Here is a 23,892-nt window from a genome sequence, read left to right on the forward strand (position 1 = left end):
TCTGAATGCATCTGCGTGTGACAATAGTGCAGTCTATGAGACAGAAATTGTGGGACTTGAATTCAATGGCCACTTCTATGTATTGCTTCATAGATCTTGGGCTGAAAAGAAAGCAATCAGCACGAAGCATCAGCAGGCAAGTTTTATCCTTGAGTCAAGGAAAACCTTCTATTCTGTGTTCTGTGAAAGATGTGGAAACTTTTTTCCAACTTGCAGACATCAGATTATACAAACATCAGTTTTTTTTTCTCATGGCTGTAATCAACATCCAGTTATTCTAAGAAAACCTTGGCTTCCAATTAACTGTCTTGAATGACATCAAAGTATTCTAGTGTGCTCTCACTTGTTCTTAACAGGAACTGCTAGATGCTTAATAGGTCTTGAAAAACAAAAACATCTGATAGCATTTATTTTAAAAAAATAAAAATAAAAAGATCACTTAGTGATGTATTCATGATCCCATCACCTCTCGCTTTCCCTTGCTCAAAACCCAGCTGGAATAGGGAAAACCCAGCCTACTTCTGAATAATAATATCAGAGCTCTTAACCAAAGTAAAGATATACAGAAGAAAGCAAAGCAGGACCTAGATATTCTAAATCCCACTTTTTAATCATTGCTGTGTTAGCCAATAGAGGTCAGCACTTTGGGTAGCGTAAGCCCATGCAACTCCACCAGTTTTAGCAGAACAGTGAGAAGTTACAGATGCTGAGATCTCACTCATTAATTATTTGATCTTGAACACCTTTCTGAAGGTCGTGTTTTAATAGGCAGACAGGGAGCTATCATTCACCTTTTGGTAAATACAAAAAAAACTACTAAAGCTCAATCCAAAGAATAAAATGAAACATCAAAAATGACTGAAGTTCCCTCCATGCATCTCCTCCTTCAACACTGACCACACTGCAAACAGATTATTTCCATCAAGAATAGATTACAGTCATCCCAGCATGACTTTGGCCACTCCTTACTGATCCACCCCAGCCATGCCACACAACCAGAGCTTCATCAAAAGCCAAACACAACCAGCAAAGCAATATGTATTCATCAGCAAATTCTTTTGCACAGACTCTGCACTTTTTTTTTCCTTTTTGATCCTCCAATATTAAAGGAGCTCTGTGCTTCAAAGACGTTAAGTCAAGGGCTTTGTTCCTAGGCTTCTAACAAACATGTACTGGGAGTGTTCTATCACAGCGCATCGCGTACAAGAATGAGATCTTCATGCTTCTACAGTGTGCTGGTGGGTTTTGTTTTGTCTCCCCTCTGTTTTTTGTTTGTTTTTAATATCACTCTCAATTAACTCAGCTCAAAAATCTAAACTTGGACTGACATTGACGGACTTCAGAAACGTTGCCAATGAAGCCACTGTTTCATGCACCTTCCCTTAGAAGATTACTTGATTTAAACACAAGTTTTTAATTATAATTTGAGTAAATGATAATTTGGGAGATTTACAAGCATTCCTTTTTGCCTAATTTGTACACGCTGAAGAAAACAGAGGTGGACATAGAGGCAAAGATTCAAGACTAGCTGCTCCCTTCCCTATTGCCAGCTCCAGCATTGATCGTCACTTGAGCAATTGATTCATACCACAGACAAAATGAAAGGCGCATGGGCTGAGTATTTGGGATCTGAGGGCTTCCATCTTTTGCTCTTTACAGCTCACAATGTACCACTATTTAGAACAGCAAGATTTAGAGAAAGAAAAGAACAGCTTCAAGGAAAATGCAACTGCAGAAAACAGCACTCTTAAGTGAAGGAACACCACATACCAACCCATGTTCTGCTCCCTCGGGCTAAAAGCTTTATGTGATGACACTGCACCATGCTTCTGCAATAATTTTTAAACCCACTTATCACTTCATCCTCATTTTGTAGAATAAGACAAAAGAAAATAAAAGAGAAAGCTCAAGCATCAGCACACTGAACAAGTCATGGTTCACACCAAGTTCAATTTCAGGTGCTTTTATATTGGAGCCTGCAGCACGATCACTTTATGATAATCACACCTCCAATGATCCCTTCTGCCAGCATATTCCACATCTTCAAAACACAGATCACATAGAACTCATCTGGGCCTTTTCCTTCATGCCACACCAAGCTTGAAAAACAATTTCAGATTAGAGCTTAATGGAATTACACTGCTTTAGTTACTGTTGAAGCAATAAATGCAGTAATCCTAGGCTGCTCCCAGGCAGTGCCGTGCAGGTCCCGGGCTGCCATCTGCCATACGAGCCTTGGGGGGGCTCCTTCCAAACAAAATCAAGTTCCCAAAGTTGCATCTAGATGGTTTCAGTGACTGCAAATCCATCGTGGGTTGCAATTGCATTTTCTTTTCTCCTTACAGCTCCAAAATGAGTATTCTGTTACACAGTCATCTTCTGCTTTCAGTGTTTTTGACTCAAACTAACACTTATTGCATTGATACCTAAAAAACAGCTCCAGAGTTCTAATGTTCCTATTCAGGAAGGCCAGCTGTTCCTAAAACAGGATTCCTGAAAGCTGTTTGTGGAGACATGGAAGCAGAACTTTGTGTCCTGCTAACCAGAACAGACAAGCAATGCACTATAGGAAAGGTACAGTTAGTTTTCTCTGATCCTACGGCGCTGCTTTAAATAGCGTAGATAATTATTATTATATATTCTAAATAACTCTTAGAATCATAGAATCACTAAGGTTGGAAAAGACCTAGAAGATCACCCAGTCCAACCGTTCACCTATTCCCAATAGCTCCTACTAAACCATGTCCCTCAACGCAACATCCAGTCTTTCCTTGAACACCCCCAGGGTCGGTGATTCCACCGCCTCCCTGGGCAGTCCATTCCAGTGCCTGACCACCCTTTCTGAAAAGCAATACTTCCTCATGTCCAGCCTGAATTTCCCCTGGCGTAGCTTGAAACCATTCCCCCTGGTCCTATCACTAATGACACGAGAGAAGAGGCCGACCCCCAGCTCACTACAACCTCCCTTCAGGAAGTTATAGAGAGCAATAAGGTCTCCCCTGAGCCTCCTCTTCTCCAGGCTGAACATTCCCAGCTCCTTCAGCCTCTCCTCATATGGCCTGTGCTCCAGACCCCTCACCAGCTTCGTTGCCCTTCTTTGAACACGCTCCAGGGCCTCAATATCTTTCTTGCAGTGAGGGGCCCAAAACTGGACACAGTACTCGAGGTGCGGCCTGACGAGTGCTGAATATAGGGGAACAATCACCTCTCTGCTCCTGCTTGCAACACTGTTTCTGATGCAAGCCAGGATGCCATTGGCCTTCTTGGCCACCTGGCCACACTGTCGGCTCATGTTCAGCCGAGCATCAATCAATACCCCCAGGTCCATTTCCTCTACGCAGTCCTCCAGCCACACTGCCCCAAGCCTGTAGCGTCGCCTGGGGTTGTTGTGGCCGAAGTGCAGGACCCGGCATTTGGCCTTGTTGAAACTCATCCCATTGGCTCCAGCCCAGCTCTCCAGCCTGTCCAGATCCCTCTGTAGGGCGTCGCTACCCCCAGGCAGATCCACGCTTCCAGCCAATTTGGTGTCATCTGCGAATTTACTGAGGGTGCATTCGATGCCCTCATCGAGGCCATCTATAAAGATATTGAAGAGGACAGGCCCCAGCACCGACCCCTGCGGAACACCACTCACGACCGGTCGCCAGCTGGATTTGACTCCATTCACCACCACTCTCTGCGCCCGGCCCTCCAGCCAGCTCCTTACCCAGCCAAGAGTGTAATCTTCATGCAGAAGTTCTTAGCTGCCATCCTAGCAACCACCTGAACATCACTGACCAGGGAGAACCCCACTTACAGAAGCTTTAAACATCGAGCATGCCCTCAGTAATGGAGATTTTACAGTGCCTTTGGAAATAAGTTGAGCTTGTTGAATGGTCTGAGCATAACTCTCCACACACAGCTCAGCGTGGCTGCTGCTAAGCAGACAGAACTGCTTGAAAAAGATTGCCAACATTTGCCAGATTTTCAGTTTCCTAAACATTTAGCACTCTTAAGTCTCCTGAGAATCTGACCACGTGCATCTTTCAGGACAGTTTCCAAGAGCTTTACTTTGAATAAAGAAAAGTGGAAGCCAATATCACGTACGCTCGTATGAAGCTGTAAAATAAAATAAAAATGCAGTCACTGCCAACATCTCCAAAACATTTTAACAAAAACAAGCATTTAAGCAAACCCTTCGGCAGCACTGCTTGGCTCCCACTTCCTACCATGCTGCTCTCGGAGGGAGATTTGTCACTGAGCTGAGTGATGGCTCACGCCGGGCAGATTTACCTCATTCAGATTAATCGAGTCACAGAATGGCAAAACTTGTGCCTGAGGTCTTTGTCAAATCTACAGAAGCAGATCCAAATCACAGCGCAACGTTTTAATCAAGTGACATATGGCTCCTTCTACCTCTATATTTCAAAGCTACGCCGTGAAGCACCCTTCTTGCAAAGAGTTCTTTTTTAAGAACTCTCTAAAAATACCACGTGTGTGTCACTAAAAAGAGAAAAAACTGAGCTGTGGGAGGAAAAAAACAACAATTTTTTTTTAGCAGAGCAGAAAATGAAGCATTGCTCTGGTTGCTCTCACATTTGCATCTTGAAGTCTTAACATAGCAGTGGTTCTGTGCTGGTGGAAGAACCACACCGGACAGGCAAAGCTGGGAGGCAGTTTGGAAAAAGCTCTTGAAGATCACAGCCACAGAACAGCCCCTTCACTTTAATCTGATGGGTTCAACCTAATCTTTCTATTTTATGGGTGTTTAACCATTCCATACCCTCTCCCCATCAGGGGCAGCTGCTTACATCCCTTGGTCTCACCACAGCAGTGCAGGTGGGGTGCAGAGCTCATGAAGTGCTGCAGAACTCGATCTCAGTGCTGAAGCAGCTCTATGGCCACCTTCAATGACAGGATTACTACAGACATTAGAAGCAACAGTCAAGAGCATCTCTGCCCAGTCAGTACAAGAAGTGCTCCCACCTCTAGATAAAAAATACCACAATAGGGAAAATGTCCTGAGAGCAAAACTCTTACACTGACTAAAGCAAAAACTGCAGCTTGGCTGGGATAAGGAGCAACCCCCAAAGCTGCACTGCCACATACAGCCACTCCTTGTCACTCAACTGTGTTAAGAAGACTGTCAGAGCCCAGACAGGGGCTCAGATATTTCTTAACCTGCCATTTAAAACTCTTTTGTCACACATCAGCATTTCTGCTTTCAAGGAAGAGCACCGCTCTGAAAATACATTTTTTAAAAGACAGCTCTGAATGGTACAGCTGTCAGCAGAGCTGTGTGTTCACAGTGACATCCACACCTCCTTACAGCATCGCAGGCAGAGCTGTGATGGGTGCCTCAGCACCTCGGGGTGCCAGCAGACAGGGAGGGCGAGCTGCTAAATGCAACGCAGTCATGGGATCGTGGGGATCTCCCACACGTGTCTCCAAAAAAGGTTTTGGCACTCATTGTTTAACAGCAGTGACTGACGTGACCTCGGTAAACAATCTGCTTCTAATGAACAGTTATGCTTAAAAGAGCAACTCCCCTATCAAATCAGGACATAAGGTTAAGTGCACTGATGGAGCAGACTGGTACCAGACTGTCACACCCTCTGATGTGCCATCATGGTGTATGTGGACACTGGGTAGCAACCAATTATTCCCAACTTCAGAAAACGTGCCAAAAGCCCTTTCTAATCACATATTTCAATAGCTCTTATCCTGAATTCTTATAAAGTATCCCACATCCAATTCCACTCAATGATTCCGAGCTCTGTAAAGGGATTCAGAGGTCGTATGGATGCTGAATGAAACAATCCCTCATCATCAGACAACGCTCACCAGTACACATCGTATTAAAGTTGTCTGATCAAGCAAAGAACGTCCTGTGGACAGACAGTAAATGCCTGCACAGTCAACAGAAGTTCCTGCCATCCCCAAGTGACAGCAAATGCTGGGGGCAGGCAAAGCACAGCGACGTATTTGACAGTTGGCATCGTGGTTAAGCAGCTTGAATATTTTTCCAAGCCTTTGAGAGAAGGTTGCAGAGTCGAGGTCGTGGTTTATAAAATTCATTGACAGCAGTAATTTGTCTAAAAAAAATTAAATAAATAAAAATCACCCAACTTAATTCACATGCAATTAAATCATTATTTAAATAGCAAACAGCAGAACGGCGCTTTCAGCAAATGCTTCTGTAATTTACTGCTGGGACCAAACATTCATCCTTCCACTTTCCTGGTACTCATCAGGATGATCCATAGCCATGTACCAGATGCAGGATCTGGATCTCAAACCCCAAAGAGCCCTTGCAGAGCTGTTCTCCTTCGAGGAGGAGGCAGTGCCACAGCCTCCAACCATTCATCTGCTCAGAACAAGTTCTGAACTTTAAGGTGAAAAGGAATGAGGCCAGAATCTGTGCTGTTACACTGTGCAAAGTCAGCACCTATCCCCAGAGAGCGGGGATGTCATTGGAGGGGGAGAGAAAATAAAACTGTGTCCTGAAAGAGGGTCAAAGCAGCAGATATCGTGCTGCAATTGGCTGCTTCCCTAAACACACATCCCCTTAGCAAGGCAGGGTTGAACTTTTAATAGCTGTTCCACTGCTTCCTGTGCAACACTCAGCTGATAACTCACGCTCTCAGAACTCAGACCCAGTCAGCCCTCCCAGTGCTCCCATCATGGGCTGCACTGCATACAGATTCCCCATCACTTCTGATAAGAGCCCCTTTTCTCCAAAACACTCACAGAGGTCCTCCCTCATTCAATCTGAGGCAGCCAATTTATGGGGCTGGAGTTTTGCTTTTCTCACAAGGAGGACCTAAAGGGCAAAGAAATACAGTGCTGGACTTTCTCAGAAACCACCTTCAATGAATCAAACATATTTCAGTGGCTTCCAGAGCATCCTGCGGCAAATGATCCTAATAACTTTCTTTTGTTCACAACTGAGTGCATTACCCCAGCATGATCCCAGGCCCAGCACTGCAAGACTAATTGGTTTTTTACCGTGTATATAATAGAAAAGCTTATAATGTTCTCAGTCATAACTTCAGTAGGATTTAAATGAAGAAAGTAAATAGGGCTGAGAAGTCACGCGATGCAGATGTAATTTAGGAGAGGCTATTTTTATACTTCAATGCAATTTAACATATCAAACTAAAACAGTCCCTTTGGGATGGACCACAACACTCCAACTTCCAACAGCTTCCCAAGTCTGAAGGATAACACACTGTAGCTCTGCTGCATGCTGTTATTTTATTGTTTTTAAAGTCACTCGAATTCAGGTTTCGATCTATTTTGTGTTCCTTGGCACAGATTAAGTTATTGCAAAATTAATGTCAATTGCCTGCGTAACAGCAGATTTTTTTTTTTCTTTGGACCCACAAACGTAATTAACCAACCGCCGAAAAGAAGGGAAAATGAAGAGAGGGCCTTTGCTGCTGACAGACACTGCCCTACATTTTTAACACAGGGAGAAGAAGGTGCTGTCAAACATGCAAATCATTTCCAAGCAAACAGCTTCCCCAGGGGCCGCATTTACAACAGCTAAACCAGGAATGGGGAGCACAGCAACTTTTGTTTTCATGTTAGCAGGAAACAAGGCAGCATCAAAGCAGATCTCCGGTGAGGCTGCAGCACACAAAGTCAACACACTGGCAATTCTTGCTGCCAATCAAAGGATTTTCTCTGGATTTCACAAGCTTTGTAAACCAGACCTCCTCATGAGTAGATCAGCACTCCTCCCTTGAGAAAGGCAAACCAATAAACATCTTTTGTTTTGATGTGAGAAAGGCATAGAGAACGAAGACAAGGACAGATATCACGTACTAACAAAGCACAAAAGCATATTTTTTATTTAAGAAGTTGCTCAGCTGACCATTTGTCCTCCTTCCGTATTACAGCAATTAGAAACATCCTGCTTCACTTGTAAGAAATTGTCTACAGCGACAGCAAACAGGGCAGCCAGAAGACACGACTTCAGATCCCGTAAAGGTGCAGATATCACATAAGAAACATCAGTACAGAACAACTGGCTGCTACCAGCACACAATCCTTGCAACCAAGGCTTAACAAAGGTGCGCTCTAAGCTACCCTCACCTTCCAGAAAAAGGAAATAAGATTCTGTACTCTGAACCTTATGAGTTACTAATAGGACTCCAGGCAATGCCCTTCCCCACAGCATCACCAGAGCAAACATCACATCACCTTTCTGATTGCCACAGAGGTGAAGGTGGCCCATAGCACCTGGTCTGGAACAACAACAGTCTCCTGTCCATTCATTAAATGGAGAAAGAGTAGAGTTAAGTGGTTCATGCACTGCTTTGGATCCACAGCAATGAGTGCAGTCTATGAGTTACAGGAGAAAGCCCACAGGGAAGGACAGCTGAGCCCTCCTTTTGGTTTGGAAAGTCACATAGTTAAAGAAAACCGTACATTCTGCAGGTTCTTCTTGTGGTTTAAATGCAGCAAGGCACGTAAGAGATTTAAGGCTACAAAATATCTGACCAAGACAGCTAATAAACAGCCCCAAACTTATCGTGTACTGTCCTTTCTAGAACACATCGGGCACAAAGCTTATGCAGTTGTCTGAAAATGGCCCTATTTGAGACAAAAACCTATGGAGGGAAGACAATTGCTGCCAGTCACAGCACTGGGCAGCATACAGGAACCCACCCCATTGCCAGCATCTTCCTATCATACCCACGTCTACACAAACACCACCTGCATCTCTCATAGCCCATTCCAAGTCAGCTCTAAAGCAGCTGCCCAAGAGATGGAGTGATTTCAAGAGTAAGATTTGAGGGAATTACTCACTTCCTTTCTCCCCTCAGACACTCAAATCATGTCCCTAAAGCTCATGGTGAGAAAAGTTAAGAGCCTGAAAAAGAGAAACCAGAGGCTCATTCTACAGAGCCACAGGAATCACACTGGTTAGAAATCGAAGCCATGCTTCTGGATTGTCCTTTGTAATACCTCTAAGTATCCATCCCGACAGATTGGAAGTCTTCAGCACTGTTTGCCTTCCATCTTGCTCTACTCACTTCAGCTTGTGGACTACAACACTCCCACTCACTGTATCAGATACATCACAGCACACAAGATGCATTTAGCCTTTAATCTAGCTCTTCCCTCAGCAGCAAGCCTACACAAACTCCCATGCCATTTAGAATTGCTCAGATATCTCCAACTCTGGTGAAGTCCATTTGTGATGATAATACCATTAAACAGTTGTCAAGACAGATTTGAGAGAAGATGGCAGTTTAAGGCTCTAAAAAGTGTTTTTTCAGCCTTTTACGAAAAACTGGGGAATCTGAGAGACAAAAATATTCTTTTGAAGTTTCTTTTAAAGATGCAGGCATCGAGATGTGACGTTCATATTTCTGATAAGCAATAATTCATTAGCTCTGAGCATTACTAAGAATGCCCCAAACTTCGTGTGAGCTGGCACAGGTTTGTGTCATTCTCTCTCCCAGCCAGACCAATACAAATAACTGATGGGGGTACCCATAGGTGAAAGGCAGCTGTCCGTCCAGGTCATCTGTTCTGCTTGCCTTCAAGAGCTGAATTATTTTTTCTAAAACACTGTGTATTTTATCAGAGTGTCAAGGAGGCCTTGTCATTACATTTGGTGACATAAAAAAGTAAACCAAGCCTGGCCATAGTGTCTCTGGAGCCAAGTTTAAGGCAAAAGAGGACAAAACGCACGTTAGGTGTAATAAAGCAACTGCAGATAGATGGAAGTTGCATAGGCAGAGAGCCCAGAGCAGCTCTGCAATGTCAGAACACCTTCCTGAGTTCAGGGAATCCTACAAACCCTGCAGTGTTCCCTGCTGGCACTGGGGGCTGTGTTCAAACAGCTGGAGCAGGAGGGCACAGCATCCTGCCTCCTGCACAACACCATGGGAACCACTGCACAAGGATGGTAAGGAACCCACCCTGACCATGGCATGAAGGTCATTTCAGCACGTGGGAGCTCAATTCTTTCCAAGTTTCTGTAAAGCCTTTGCTCTAGATAACAATTATTTTTAGGCAGTAGTAACCTGACAGATACTTATAGATAACTCCTTTCAGAACACAGCATAAAACAGTAATTATTCTCACCTGTCTTCTCATCACAGCCTGAATTCTATCTAGAACAGTGCCTGCACCTCATCACACACGGCCAAAGTGCAGCAAAAACTCTGAACAAGATGCTGATATAGCATTAAAAAGAATAAGAAATCACCATATAACATAACCTCCTTATGATATCAATGGAAATTATTTTCCACAAAGCTCTCTGATAAAGGAGAAAAGCAGAAAGCAACATTCTGCATGAACAGTCAGATGTAAGGTCATCGTGACAGACTCAAATGAACCTGTTATGGATTCAGGCCACGCAACAAAGCCAAACTCATGCTATGAACCTAGAGGGAAGGATCAAAACTTGGAATGAAATAACACAGAATGACGTGCAGTAATTCAGAGTATTTCATCTTCTCCAGCTGTGCTGAGTGAGCCCACACACTGCTGGGATTCCAGAGGGGTGCTCAGCATCACGGGGCAAAATTATATTCTAGTTCATACATAGAACTGGGCTATGTGAACATCTCTGATTTTTCCACAAGGTAACACTCCACCATACTACATAAAGTAACAGTCCACCAAATATAAAATACAACCATTGTTGCTGACCCTGTTGATGCATATTCTGGAGTTGTTTGCATCTTGGTAGCATACAGCTGAGTATGTGAATTCCATCTTTTATTTCTTTGTCAGCTGGATTTCTTCTGCAGCTAATTAGGAGCTAGAGAACTCTGCCGATGGGAAAACCAGCAGCTATGGCAGCCTCTGCCTTCCCCAGAATTTGTCTTTTTGAAATATAACAAGGTCATTCTTACAAGATGCAAATAAATTGGGGGGGGGAAGGAGGAGGGACCCACATGCAGCGAGACGCCCCAGGTTATTAACTGCCATAAAATGACAGAAAGGAGGTGGCACCGTTCAAACCCCACACCTTTGCTCATTAGTCATTGCTGTGACACAGCTAACCCAACTGCTCTGTGTTCGGCCAAGTGCAATGCGTGCTAGGAGCAATTTCCAGGCTACCAGAAACTGTGGATTGTTATGTTCTCGTGTCTGTATTACAAGCACAGGTCTACAGGAACATGGTGGTGTTTTTTCCTGCTTCCCCCTTTCAGAACAGATAGGGATGTGCAGCATTTCCTTCCATAAGAGCCTGTTGATTTTACTTGACACTTGGTTCCATTTCCCACCAACGGCTGCCCATGGAATCAACTCCTGAGCCTCCTCTCTGAATGCCATGTGGAATACACTGCCACAAATGCTTCACGAGCCCCTTTCAATAACATAAATACACACAAACGAGCTGGAATACAAGTCAGTGCTTGCTAGAATAACTTGCCCCCTCTGTTCCATTTCCATGCTTGAAATGGAGGCGAAGGCAAGTAGTTTACAGTGATCTACAGTTGGAGTAATGGTCCAAGGGAGAAGCCAAGTCAGAGAGCAGCCACATCACCCACACTTTGTGTGCTTCATCAATCCCATAGCTTCCCAGTTCACTCGGAGGTGCAACAAAAGGCATTTCTTTATTAGCGTAAAGATATGTTGGCCATTCTTTGGAATAATTCTTTCATATTCTTTGGAAAGGTCCAACAAGCACACAGCTTGCCCAAACTGTTGGAGAATCAGATCTGTTTCTTTTTTTATATCCTTACACTGCTAACAAATAAGGGAGATGCACAAGGAAGGAGCTGAGACATGGAGAATTCATTGCACTTTTTCCTGAAGCTCAGGCAAGCCATAAAGGCTGGCAGGAAGCTCTGCACAACCCATTGAAGGTGGTCCAAAGTCTCCTGTGTCAGCTGGACCTGACACATTGAAAAGCCACATCAGAGCAGATCCAGATGCACTGATTTTAGGTTACAAGGCAGAAATCTGCTAAGAGAAGGCTAAATGGGATTCCTGTGTAAATGCTAATTTCTCTTTGCAACTAAGCAGATTGTGTATTCTCACAGCAGCATCTCAGTTACTGCTTCAAGCACAGAAAGTAGACGCTGAATTAGGGACAGCAGCTACTGACTGTAAACTCAGGATTGCTCACTGTAGCAGACACACAAATTTAACTTAACAAGCAGCCTATAAGGAGGAGTATTATAACCAAGAATCATGTCTGTCATTTGAAAAACCAACAAAGAAGATCAGAAGAAATACGACTGCGCTGTCTGCAACCATGCTATGAATTAAATTACATGCATTGTCTCAGATGTCAGCATTGAAAAAAAAAAAAAAACCCAAACCTGTTTTGGAAGCATCTCAGAAGCAACATATAGCAATCACACAATTTCTGGACTATTCCTTCTATCCTCTTCTGACTGCTAAACTGAATGCAGGAAGCACGTAGGCAGCCAATACAGCCACCTGTCTGTGTGAAGTCTTACAGACCCCTAATATGATGAAATGACATTCTCATAGTCACCTCATTATAGGCTTCTCTTTATTAAAACAATTTACTGAAAGATTTGTAGCGTCAGATCAGTGGAATAGGTTACCAAGTCAGTAATAACCACCAGAGATTTGCTGATCTCCAGCAGAAATTGTTTAATGACAACCTAGAGGTTAAAATCCCTGTTCATAAATACAGCACGTCATCTCAGCGCTCTGAATAGGAATCTATTCATGGAACATTCTCAGTCTTTATTAACACTGGATCTGTTTTACAGAAAACCACTGAGATGAGACTGTTAAACAGCCATCAAGAAGATTTCTCCTACTGCTTTCCACAACGGTAGGAGATTTTAAAATATACAGGAGTGCAAGAAGAACAGCTTGGGCTTAAAGTAAGTTTAACAGCTGATGTCAGACATGAATTTGAAGCCACTTGCTGCATCAGCCTAGCCCATGAGAAGCATCACAAGCCACCACAACATAGAATCAGCTAAGATTTAATTGCAAGCCTTCAACACAAAGAAATACAGCCTGCTTGCAGGACATTGGAGTCTAAGTCGGGAAGAGCATGGCCAAGCCGCTCCAGGAACACTGTGCATTTTGCTCTCCCAAACTTTCAGATATCTTTTCAGGTGGAAAACCTCAAGTGCCCATACAACGCTTGGCCCTTCTAAAGCCATCAGAAACCAACGTAGAGCTCAGGGGCCTCATATTTGGATCAAAGTTGATTCCTATTGGTCTCGTTTGAGATTGAGTCAGATGTCTTCACTATCCTTCCATTTCCTTCTGCATTTATCAGGCAAAAAAAATATCCAAACCACTAGGAAACAAGTTGCAGTCCCACATTTACAAGGCTCCTTGGCTGGACACATCACACATCATTCTGTGAGCAACTACCTCAAAAAACTAACTGTTTAGGGGGCTGTGGGTTTTGTTTTATTCACAGCTGTGAGAGAAGCTGTGCACTGAAAAAAAGAATTCCTCCTTTTGCTTCCCCTCATAACAACACCTGCGTTATTGAAGTCTCTTTCCTATCTTTCTGCCACGAAAAATGGTTCAGCTCCATAGAAAATATTTTATACCTTTAATAAAACATTTTAAATATGGAACTTCCACAGGATTAAAAACATCTTGGTGTGAGCTGGCAACGTTTTGTGGTTGTATTTTTTTTTTATGGGTATACTCCCAAGGAAATTAAAGGTTAAAAATATGAACCAACATCAGGCCCAACTCTATTTCCCCACTCACAGCTTCTCCTACTTTCTCATGTTAAGCTGCTTTAGAGGTTAAGCATGACAGGCTCAGATGATGGAACACTGCAGGCTGCATGACATGACAGTGCAGCCAAACACAGGGGGACCACAGCTTGTTATTTGTCTCCATCACAAGAAGTGTACCCTTTGTCCCTGCAGGACCAAGGGGACTGTAACTATAAGTGACATTCCAAAGGCACAAAAAAAGTCTCTCAAGAGTAGCCCTGCCAAGTTGTTAGTGGCTATGATCTCATTTATGGGGCTGCAGGATGGCCAGATACCACTGCACCGACCAGTGGCAGCACTCAGAATCTAGCTGTAAAACATTAATTATTACTTTCATCTATGATATTCTGGATACAATTGACAATACTCCACCAGCCCTCCCCCCTCCTACAGAATTCCATCACTGCTGGACCAGCAGAGGGGTCTCACTCTTACATACAGAGAAGGTGGCAGACATAATATTTGTATAAAAAACAGTCATAGAAATAGCTAATTAGAGAAAGGCACTAAATAACACTGGAGACTCAAAGTCTCTTAATTACACACAGAGCCCAGAGAGGTTATGAAATTCACAGCAGAGTTTCAATAGCCACGTAATCCAGTTTGACATCGCAAACTACAGAGATGCAGAGCTGAAGCTGGGGATGATTACAACTGTATGAGGTCGGGACGGTCCTCACATCTCCTCTCTGGTTTATTTTCTGCTAAATTCAGAGTCCAGTGGGAGCATCGGTTCACCCATACTTGGATAAGATAGCCCCACTAACCCCAAAGTAACAACAAATCACCCCAACCTGCACAAACTTAACCTTCACACACAACTCAGGGGCATGTTGTCTTGTGGAGCCATTTGCTGAAACATACGCTGTGAGAGGGGAATTTATTTGCAGACCAATACTGATATTGTACGGTTTCCTATCACTGCAGTTAGTCTGACTGTTGGACTGCAAGACCTTTGTGAGGGCATTACTGCAATCACTGCAATCAAATCCTACAGCCTGGGCTCCATCTAGAGTCAGGAAGTTTCTCTGCTATGTACTCCTCTCCCTCCTCCCCACAGCTCGCTTGGAGTGATGGTAGGAACACACAATTGCTCCCTTTTTCATCCTATAAGGTAAGAAATGTTATCCTTATTTGTCTTCAAAAAACCTTCACACATCAATGACCACCGAGAGACCTTGGAAATAAGAATCCCCATCCTTGGGCTCTTTCCCTACACATGAGTAAGCACCAGGTCTGCATCAGTGCTTCTGATACCCATCGTAAGGGCTAGTGCTATTTGTTTTACCATTCCTCAGGAAGGAGGCAAGGAGAAGTCAGCTCCAACTGTTAGATCATGTTTAGCACAACTCAGATCTGGAAACCCCACATTAACAAGAATTAAAGATGCTCTCATTCGAATAATTGAAGTGGAAGTGAAGTTACTGAGCTCAAAACAAGTCAGGCACCACATTACTAACTCACAGATTCAAATCAAAATAGAGCAGAAGTATTTAAATCATAGTCTAAATTAGATCTGTAAAAATCTTCACAGAAATAGGCAAGTCAAGTAGCAGAGTTATCTCTGGAAAAAATCTATTAGCAGTAATGGAATGATAATCCTCTCAGATTCATTGATGCTGACAGATTAAATACTCTAAATTCATCTTTTATTTTGTTAGCTTATTTGACGCAAAATAAGTCCTACGTTTTTAATGCAGTGGGAGCTGAGGGAGTTCAGCTGTTACTGTGGCAAATTTGGTATTAACAGCCTTTAGGTACTCAGCACAGCCATAAGCTGTTACCAAGTGCCAGCTGGAGAAGAATGACTTGTTTCCTCTCTTAACACAGTACCACTGCTTCTTAGAAACTAATTTAACATCACTGAAGTTGCTTCTACCAGGAAAAGAAGAAGGATTAGGGCTGATAACAAAGGCAATGTATGATTAAGTGCCTTTTCCCCACAATCCATGGTTAAATAACAGGGTGACGCACACTGCCGACCTCCTCGTGTCAGGATGGTTCATCTCTGGAGCAGCCTAAAGCTCCATGCAACCCTTCTGCCTCAAGGAATGCACGCAGCTGGAGAGAGCAGGCAGAAATAGGAGACAGATCTCAACATCTCAACTTGAGTGACCCCATTTCGCACAAGTTACACCACGTTACTCGAGGTCAGACCTACAAATCTGACATGATTCTATAATATATAATGATAAATAGGAGCAGTGGCTTTTTATTTCCACTTCTATTTATCCCTTAAGCATTTTTTCAGCTACTTTCCCTCTTAGAAATAGAGAAATCACCAGTCATTTGCCCATGAACCATATCGAGAAGTTCATAAAACCTTTGGAAACACACAGATATCAAGAAAAAAAATAATTAAATTTCAGAATGAGAGAGCTACTTTGATGTACGGGTATTTCTCCAGCATCACTGAGCTCTGAGAACCACACGATGAGCACAGCACACACAGCTTCGTTAGGACACAGTAAGGACATGCATCACCCTGCATCCGCCCCTCATTGAGCTGTATGACAGCTGTGACAGGGAAAGCACTGCAAGCTGCGACCCAGCATCACTCTTCTACTCCCAGCAAACAGCCCATGTTCTCTACAGCCAAGTTAAAAGATAAGAAAAAGTTCAGACTCAAATCCATTATTAGCTACGTCAGCAGCAGCAAATACCTCGCAATAAATCAGTGGCAGCAAACACCTCGGAATTGGAAGGCGAAATTAATATTTCAAAGGGTAATGGCTTACCACGGACCCTCAGTGGTTTTAAATCTGGCCCAAAACACTGCTAACCTGAAGCATTTGTCACCATAAAAGTCACAGACGCATCTGTTGAACTGCAGATCAGATGTGGTTTTATATGACAGGTGAATTCAATTAATAGAGCAAATTTGTTTTTCAGCAATGCAATCTATTATTGGGAGCATTGTAAGCATGGAAGCCATTCTGTGAGTAACTATTCAGCACTTCTAAGAAGCCTCCACGTTTGCTCCTTTCACATCCATTGTCTGCCAGGACTCCAGCAATTTAATTTCACATGCAGAAGTGCTTGAAGAAGAAACGGCGGAGATCCACAAAACGTATTGCTGAGAAAAAGAGAATACATCCAAACTTGAAGCAACTGCCCATTCAGCATAAAGGTAAGAGCAGGTGTGCTGTGTGTTCTGTGCTTCCTGACAGCTGCAAAGTTTGGACGTTTTGCACAGGAATAATAAATAAAAAGCTTCTGATTTTCAAGTTTTCCTATTACAACAGGCACCAATATAAGGAACACCACCATCACCACCCACCCACCAACACTATTTCCTACTGCACTTGTTTTGCTTACACTGCTCATCTCCAGACACACTCAGTAGGTTTCATCTGCACATAAGCTGAGCTCTTTTATTGCACCATTTTATGTAGAGAAGCATCCAGTGTGCCTTCAAGTACTGAAGGAAAACACAAACACAGCCCCAAACCCCAGCAGGGGGCACTGGCTGCCACCCATCACCCCAACAGATGGAACTGTACCACAATGAGCACTTCTTTATTACTGCTGTTCCTGGTTGCTGCTTTAAAAAAGGCCTCAAAAAGGAGGTGGGAAGGGGGAAATGGACAAAAACCACAAACCAAAGTGGTGGAGGTAGAATTTTGAGGCTGAGGTCACCAAATTGTGTATTTAAATTAGAAGCTTTCGATGCCTTCTTGGCAAGATGCTCTCCAATGTGGTTTATGGACCACATAAGATATGGTTAAGCATTAAAAAAATGGCATTTACAAATAATGATGTTGTGAGGCAGTGTGATATAGCGTGGCAATTGAGGTTCTCTAAAAGTAGAAATGGAAAAAACAAAACCATTTCATAGAAATGAAGCTGACCATCTGCTGCACTGCAACAGCGGCAGCTGCTGAAAACAACAGAAACAGCAGCCTCTGGTGTTAACATTCTGCTCCTTCCCTCTGACTCCACCTTTCCCCAGAAAGCAGGGCTGAAAATACAGAAAACATACATCAGATGGCCCTGCGGGATCCTTTGCACCATAAGTAATTTTCCATCTAGGCTTGTATCAGACTGTTGATGTTTGCGTTCTGTAATTCGCTGTGAAACAACCATCAGATTAGCTTCTCTTCTTCACTGCTAACAATTCAGCCTGATACAGAGTCCCCTGCCTCTGCGAAGATGGACATTTTCTTTCATAGCTTGGAAAGCTCATTTCATCGTTGCAGAGCTCGAGCTTCATTCTTTGCATCAGAAGAGATAGGAATTGCAGAGCTCTACTGTGTGGATGTGGAGAAGCACAAGTGTACAATGAGGAGCCAGGGAGAAGCAGCACTACAACACACTGCTTTGCAGGGAAGGGGTTCCTTTATGGAAAGACAGGAGGGAATATCACCCAGAGATGCACATGTCAGAAAGGAACAGCGGGATGGAGATGCGTGCACCACACTTCCAACACAGGATCATATGTGCAACTTCTCAGCTTTCTGTCTAAGCAGCATTTGGCACCAACGTTGGCTGCCACAGGATGCAGGAAATAAATTCAGTGTGCTCTGAGCAATGCAGCAATACACCCAAGTAGATCAGAGAACAAATTAAAACGATCCCAATCAGTGGATCCCCCTTCTACAGAGGGTCTAAAGTCAGCCTCACACTCAATAGAAACGCTTCTCCTATCTCATGAACCTCATCTCATGAGCTATGCTATAGCAGATGAGCACAGCAACAGATGCAGAAAAGAGCAGGACTGACTGGAAGCCAACACACCACTGAACAGTGACTTAAAAGAACTAATACATGCACTGATTCTGTCAGTCCCGAAGCATAACAACTTCCACATTCTGATGGCAGCGTTGAAATGCTGCTTTCTGAGCCCCCAGGCTTCTCCATCCTCCTCTCTCAAACCTTCCTTTCTCTTCCTACACAAAGCAAGACCTCAGCACAAGCAAAGCAAGCTTGTATCTTCATGGAGACCAGAAAGAAGCAACCAAGTACTCAGTAACCACAGCCCCAAGTCAAAGAAGTTTCTTCCCTGAGCCGCAGAGAAGTAGATACAAACACTGGCAGAGAAACAAAGGCACAGTGAGTAGAAGGATGGCTCAGAGATGGGATTTCTTGTTTTAACGAATGCTTTTTCCTCACGCAGCAAAACTACGTGATGTGTGTGAATACAGTCATACAATTGATGCACACAGCTCACGAGAGCTTTTCCTTGATTTTTGTTCACCCCGTGTCAGTTGTTAATATCTCAGTCCTTCGCTTTGCTGAGATCCTGGTGACATTTGTACTTTAAGATCACATCAATCCGTATGCTGACAGCGTCTGTTCAGTTGAGGTCGGCACATGAGAGATATTCCAGGTAGTAAACTGGTGAACGTAGAAACAAATAAACAGCTTTACTCTCAGCGGGGCACGAGGAACAGAGAATGAGAACTGAAGACAATCTAACGCAACACCAGCCATAACACACCTCCTTCACATGCAGAAATCAGGACACAAAAAGCCTCCCTGCTCCTTGAATGCAGCGCAGCAAATCCACGTCACTCTGCAAATAAAAGCAGCAGCGGTGACTCCCAGGTTGCTCTAAGCTGGTGGCAATGAGGTACACTGCAAATACTGAGAGAATCTAGGTACACAAATGCAATTCCAGCTCGTTCGTAATGAAGCAAACAGAAGTTCATCTAATTTGCACAAGGATGGCATTAAATTCCAGACAAGAGGTAGAACCAGGACACAAACAACTCACCTATCAGTCCTGTCCCTGCCACTGGATTCATCTCAGCATCAACTGCTTTTATCTCTCTAAAGCGTTATTCCTCCAAGAGCTCTGTTGCCCAGAACCTGGTTTGTCTGCTGAGTTCCCACATCAGAGCAATGCCTTAAATTCACAGCTCTCCAGACCGCATATTTTGGGTGAGATTAAGAAAAAAAAAAAAAAAAGAAAAAAAAAGCAAATTAAAAAAAAAAAAATCCCTCAATTCCATACTGAGACACCCGCTCCTATGGCTCGCTGCTCAGCCATGCCCTGTTCCATGAGGAGGCTTAGCGGAGCATTTATTGTAATAAAACCAGAAGTGAGAAGCAATGGCTGCACTGGTACTGTTGCAACAAGAGAAGGAAAATCCCTAAACGGTGCTTATTTACAACAAAACGCACACAGATGTAGGAACACAATGAAACACGTAGCTTTAGGCTTTAATATCGAGATGCAGAGCAAAACCAGCATTCAACGTTTTAGAGACATCTTTATTTGGATACATGCAACCTAAAATTAGTTCCAATACCTCAGTGAGATTAAAAAAATATTAGCAACTTCCATCTCATTTTCAAATTCCCTCAATGTCTATGCATTGTTTGCTGTAAAATAAAAGCCCAAAGCAATGCACAGACATTCCTTCCAACAGACAAATGCAGCGTGAAGGTTATCTACAGTCATTTCATTTCTCTTTAAACTCAGTTCAAACCAGGATCTCGGAATACCATTTGTTTCAGAGGAGGCTTGAAGATAACTTCACCTGCATCCCTCACAGCTCAGCAGGTCGGTGATTGGGGTTCATTGCTTCAGCCAAAGCCACAACCAAACACAGCACATCGCAGCTCAGAGACCACAGCCACCAGCTGACCCTAAGGATACCCACAACTCCCAAACCAAACCATCCTATTTCAGCCTGAAACGTCCTGGATGGAAAATTTTAGTTGAACAACTAAAACTCTTTAACAGCAACAGCCCTGCTACACCCCACACGGTTTGCAGTGACATTTCTGAGGCTCACGGGGCCTGATCCCAACCACACTTTCCCAATATGAGATCCACCCCAGAGTCCTGCCAGATGCATACGAAACACTGATTTAAACACACACATGCAGTCCCTTATGGTCACAAATGCCTTTTGAAATAAATACTAAGTAATATCAGCCTTCCCCCCATTCTCATCGTTCAGTTCAGTTCTACAAGGGATGCTTTTGTCCAGCAGCCACCTGTGGCCCAGCCCCGTGCCTGACCCACGGGCAATGCCCGACCAGAGGATGGTGTCCCACAGCAGCAGATGGAGGCACAGCCCCAGCGGGAACGCGGGGAGAGATCGAGAAAGGCGACAAGAGGGATGTGCTCGGATCTACAAAGCCTGCTGCAGGTTTGCTCTGTAAAACCGCAACAGCAGGAGGGAACGTTCTGTGCTGCCCTCAGCGCCGGGTCCAACGATGCGCGGTGCCCGGCCCTATCGGAGCTCAACGTACCGAGGTGCCAGGCTGGAGGTGGGGACGGACCCCGACATCGCACGTACATCAATAACACCGCGCGTACGCGCACCCAAGCGCAGGCACTCGCATTGTCCACCAGGTGTTGGATTCTCTCGCTGTCAGAACAGTCCACGATCTCGCAGCCCCATCATTTCGGGACGGCTCCGCCACTCCCCGCGACCACTGCGGGTATCCCAGCGCTGCCCGCAGCCCTGCACACGCCGCATTCCCGAGGATGCTCCGCAGCCCGGAGCCCGCAGTGCCGAGCTGCGTCCCGCCCTCGGTCCCGGCCCCCGTTTCTCTCCTGCAGGGCTCTATTCCCCTTACCCCAACGCTGGGGCATATCCGCTTCGCCTCCCACCGCGATCCCGTGGGGTTATGGAGTGGGGAGAGGTTTTTTTTTTTTTGTTTTGTTTTTTGTTTGTTTTTTTTTTTTTTAAATGACGGGGGTTCGCCCAGCAGAGCAACCGGTGCTCGGGGCCGGCCGAGGGTTTCCGTCTACAAACTTGCCGGGGAGGGATGGCTTGGGGATCCCGCTTACCTCTCAGCGCTGCCGCGCGGCCGCACAGCCCCAGGAACAGCAGCAGCTCCAGGCGCGGGGCGCAGCCGCCCCTCTCAGCCCCTCCGCCCATGCCGGCCCCGCAACTCCGCTCCTTCCTCGACCGGAGCCGAGGCTGCAAACCTCCGCCGCAGGTGAAGAGAGAAGTCGTTTCCCGCGTTGTCTTTTTTTTTTTCCCCCCCTCCTGTTTTCCTCCCCTCCTCTCGCCTACCCCCCACCCCCCCCGCACGCACTGAGCCGGAGCTGTGCCCGTAGCCCCGCGCTGCCGCCGCTCCTCCCGCCGACTGCCTCCGAGGCGCCGTGCGCGCCCGCATCCCTAATGAGCCGCCCCTCCCCCGCCGCTAATTAGCCGCACGTGGGGCGGGGCCAGGTGCGTTGGGCAACGCGCAGAGCCCCCCCCCCCCCCCCGAAGAGCTCCGGTGTTCGGGGCCGAGCAGAGAGCGGAGGGGGTGGGAGTAGAGCGCATCCTGCCTGCCTCTCCCCCTCCCTCCAGCCACGCTCTCCTTAGCAAAGCACCGCCCTTAACAGGTGCGCGGGGAGCAGCGCCTCAGCCCGAAGCAAACAGCGCTTGTGCCATCTTTACTAACAGCGCCTGGCCCAAGCGTGCTTCTCCTTGCCGTGAGGGGCACTGTTGCACGCTCCCTTTCCCCCGGCTCGCTGCAAACCACCTATTTCGGTGCACAGAAGGGCCAACGAGCCCAGGTGTGCTCAGGTACAGTCGCTCTGCCTTACTTAGGCAGTTAAGAGGTGCAAAGCAGCTGCAGGCAGAGGAGGAGCAAAGCTTTGGGGTTCAGGGAGCTGCACCCCACGCGTTTCAGGACTCGGTGCAGCCGCAGGGAGCGGCGGTGGCACCAAGTGAGGCGCTCAGAGCACAGCATTGCTAACAAAGTGCTCACCGTGAGGCTCCTACACAACTGTAGGGTAAAGGGATCGGGTTCGTACCACCGTGACTCCGAATCCTCTTTGCAGAAGCCAAGCGTGGCACGCTCCAGGTCAATGCATCACAACGTGCACCAGTGAGCAAAGACATAAAATCTAAGATAATGTATTTGTTCTCCATTTGCCATTCTTTTGGAGATAAGCCCTATTTGCACTAGGCAACAGGAGCACAGGAATCAGCAGAGGGGCTGTATTCCTTATTTTTGAGTTCATCCATTAACCTCACCCTACTCCACCTGCATCACATGCTAAGGGTGCTCGGCTGCTCCTGTCAAAGCGCTCAGAAATCCCTGACTGGTGAGTTTTGGAGAAATACAGTAGGATTAGTTACATGGACTTAGAATGAAGGCTTATCAATTGGTCCTGCAGGCAAGCTTTGTACTGCTTTCAGCCAGAAACACATAATTAAAGCAATAGGAATTTGTAAACAGAATTTTAAGAGGGGGGAAAAAAATAAATCAATATCTGAGAACATCACATCGGAAGCGCTCTTATTTCTTTTCTGTCATGCGTTTGCCTGACCACAATCAAGAGCAGAGTGGTGAAGGCTGAGAGCAAGCACATGAAAAATACATTTTCTTCAATAGCCTAAGGTCATCTCCATGGCCAATGAGCTCCGAAAGAATAACAACAAACAGAAAGCCACAAAGGAACACAATCAGGAAGGCACACAGGAATGGTTTTGTACATTACAGCATCTCCTGTGCTTCTTTAAGCCTTTGCATGTCAACAACCTCAGCCTTACTTCCAAGGACATCCATTCCATACAGCCACGTGCTCTGAGTTCAGCTCACAGACCATTTCTGCCCATGCCACTGAGTCAACGTTTGGCACTTTGGATTAAAATACCGAGTTCTCAGTTGATAGAACTATTAGGATGGGAAAGAAGAGAGCATAAGCAGAGAAGGGCAGCAGCTGGTAACTTCAATCAGAGCACATGACATGCAAAGATGCAAAGTGTTCTACAAAAAAAAAAAAAAAAGACCTCAGTGGGGAGAATGCAGCAACCTCTGAGCTGGTGAAATTGAGCTGCAGATGAAACCATGTGTTCTTTAAGCACTGATGCACACTGGAAGTACAGCACCTTACAGAAACAAAGCTCTAAATCTGCTCTGGCAGCCCAATGAGCCACCTCTGTTAGAAATATAGTTGCAATTCACACTGAGGTTTAACCAGAGGGAAGTTAAAGGGGAAGGGAGGATCTGCCTTTTGATAACAGGGAGTGAGCAAGAAGGAAAGTGCATCTGGAATTCAGTCAGAAGGGATTCATGGCATTACTGGGGCAAGAGGGAGAAATGCTAATGGAGAGAAGCTGAGAATGCTGGAAGGAAGAAGTTTGTTCATCCCTTGCATTTCAATGGTTAAGCTTGGCAGCAATATTTGTTTTCTAACACACTCCTTATTTCACATCTGGCTTTCTACATTTTCAAGAAACTGAAAGTCTGTCAGCAGAAGCCTCGAAGTTCAAAGAAAAACTAAAGGCAAGAAGGAACAAAG

General features: G+C 45.0%; 1 protein-coding gene across 1 annotated transcript in view; it reads right to left on the reverse strand.

The window, feature by feature from the left end:
* Positions 1-21,529, reverse strand: part of UNC5D (unc-5 netrin receptor D) — a gene marked incomplete at both ends in the record, with an annotated part of 87,267 nt that extends 65,738 nt beyond the window's left edge. The window contains one exon of the mRNA XM_079547365.1: positions 21,439-21,529. Coding sequence (XP_079403491.1) covers positions 21,439-21,529 — 91 coding nt within the window. The remainder of the gene's footprint in view (positions 1-21,438) is intronic.
* Between the last annotated feature and the right edge of the window lie 2,363 nt (positions 21,530-23,892).

This window comes from Tetrao urogallus (assembly GCF_951394365.1).
Source record: "Tetrao urogallus genome assembly, chromosome: 27".
Classification (NCBI taxonomy): Eukaryota; Metazoa; Chordata; class Aves; order Galliformes; family Phasianidae; genus Tetrao; species Tetrao urogallus.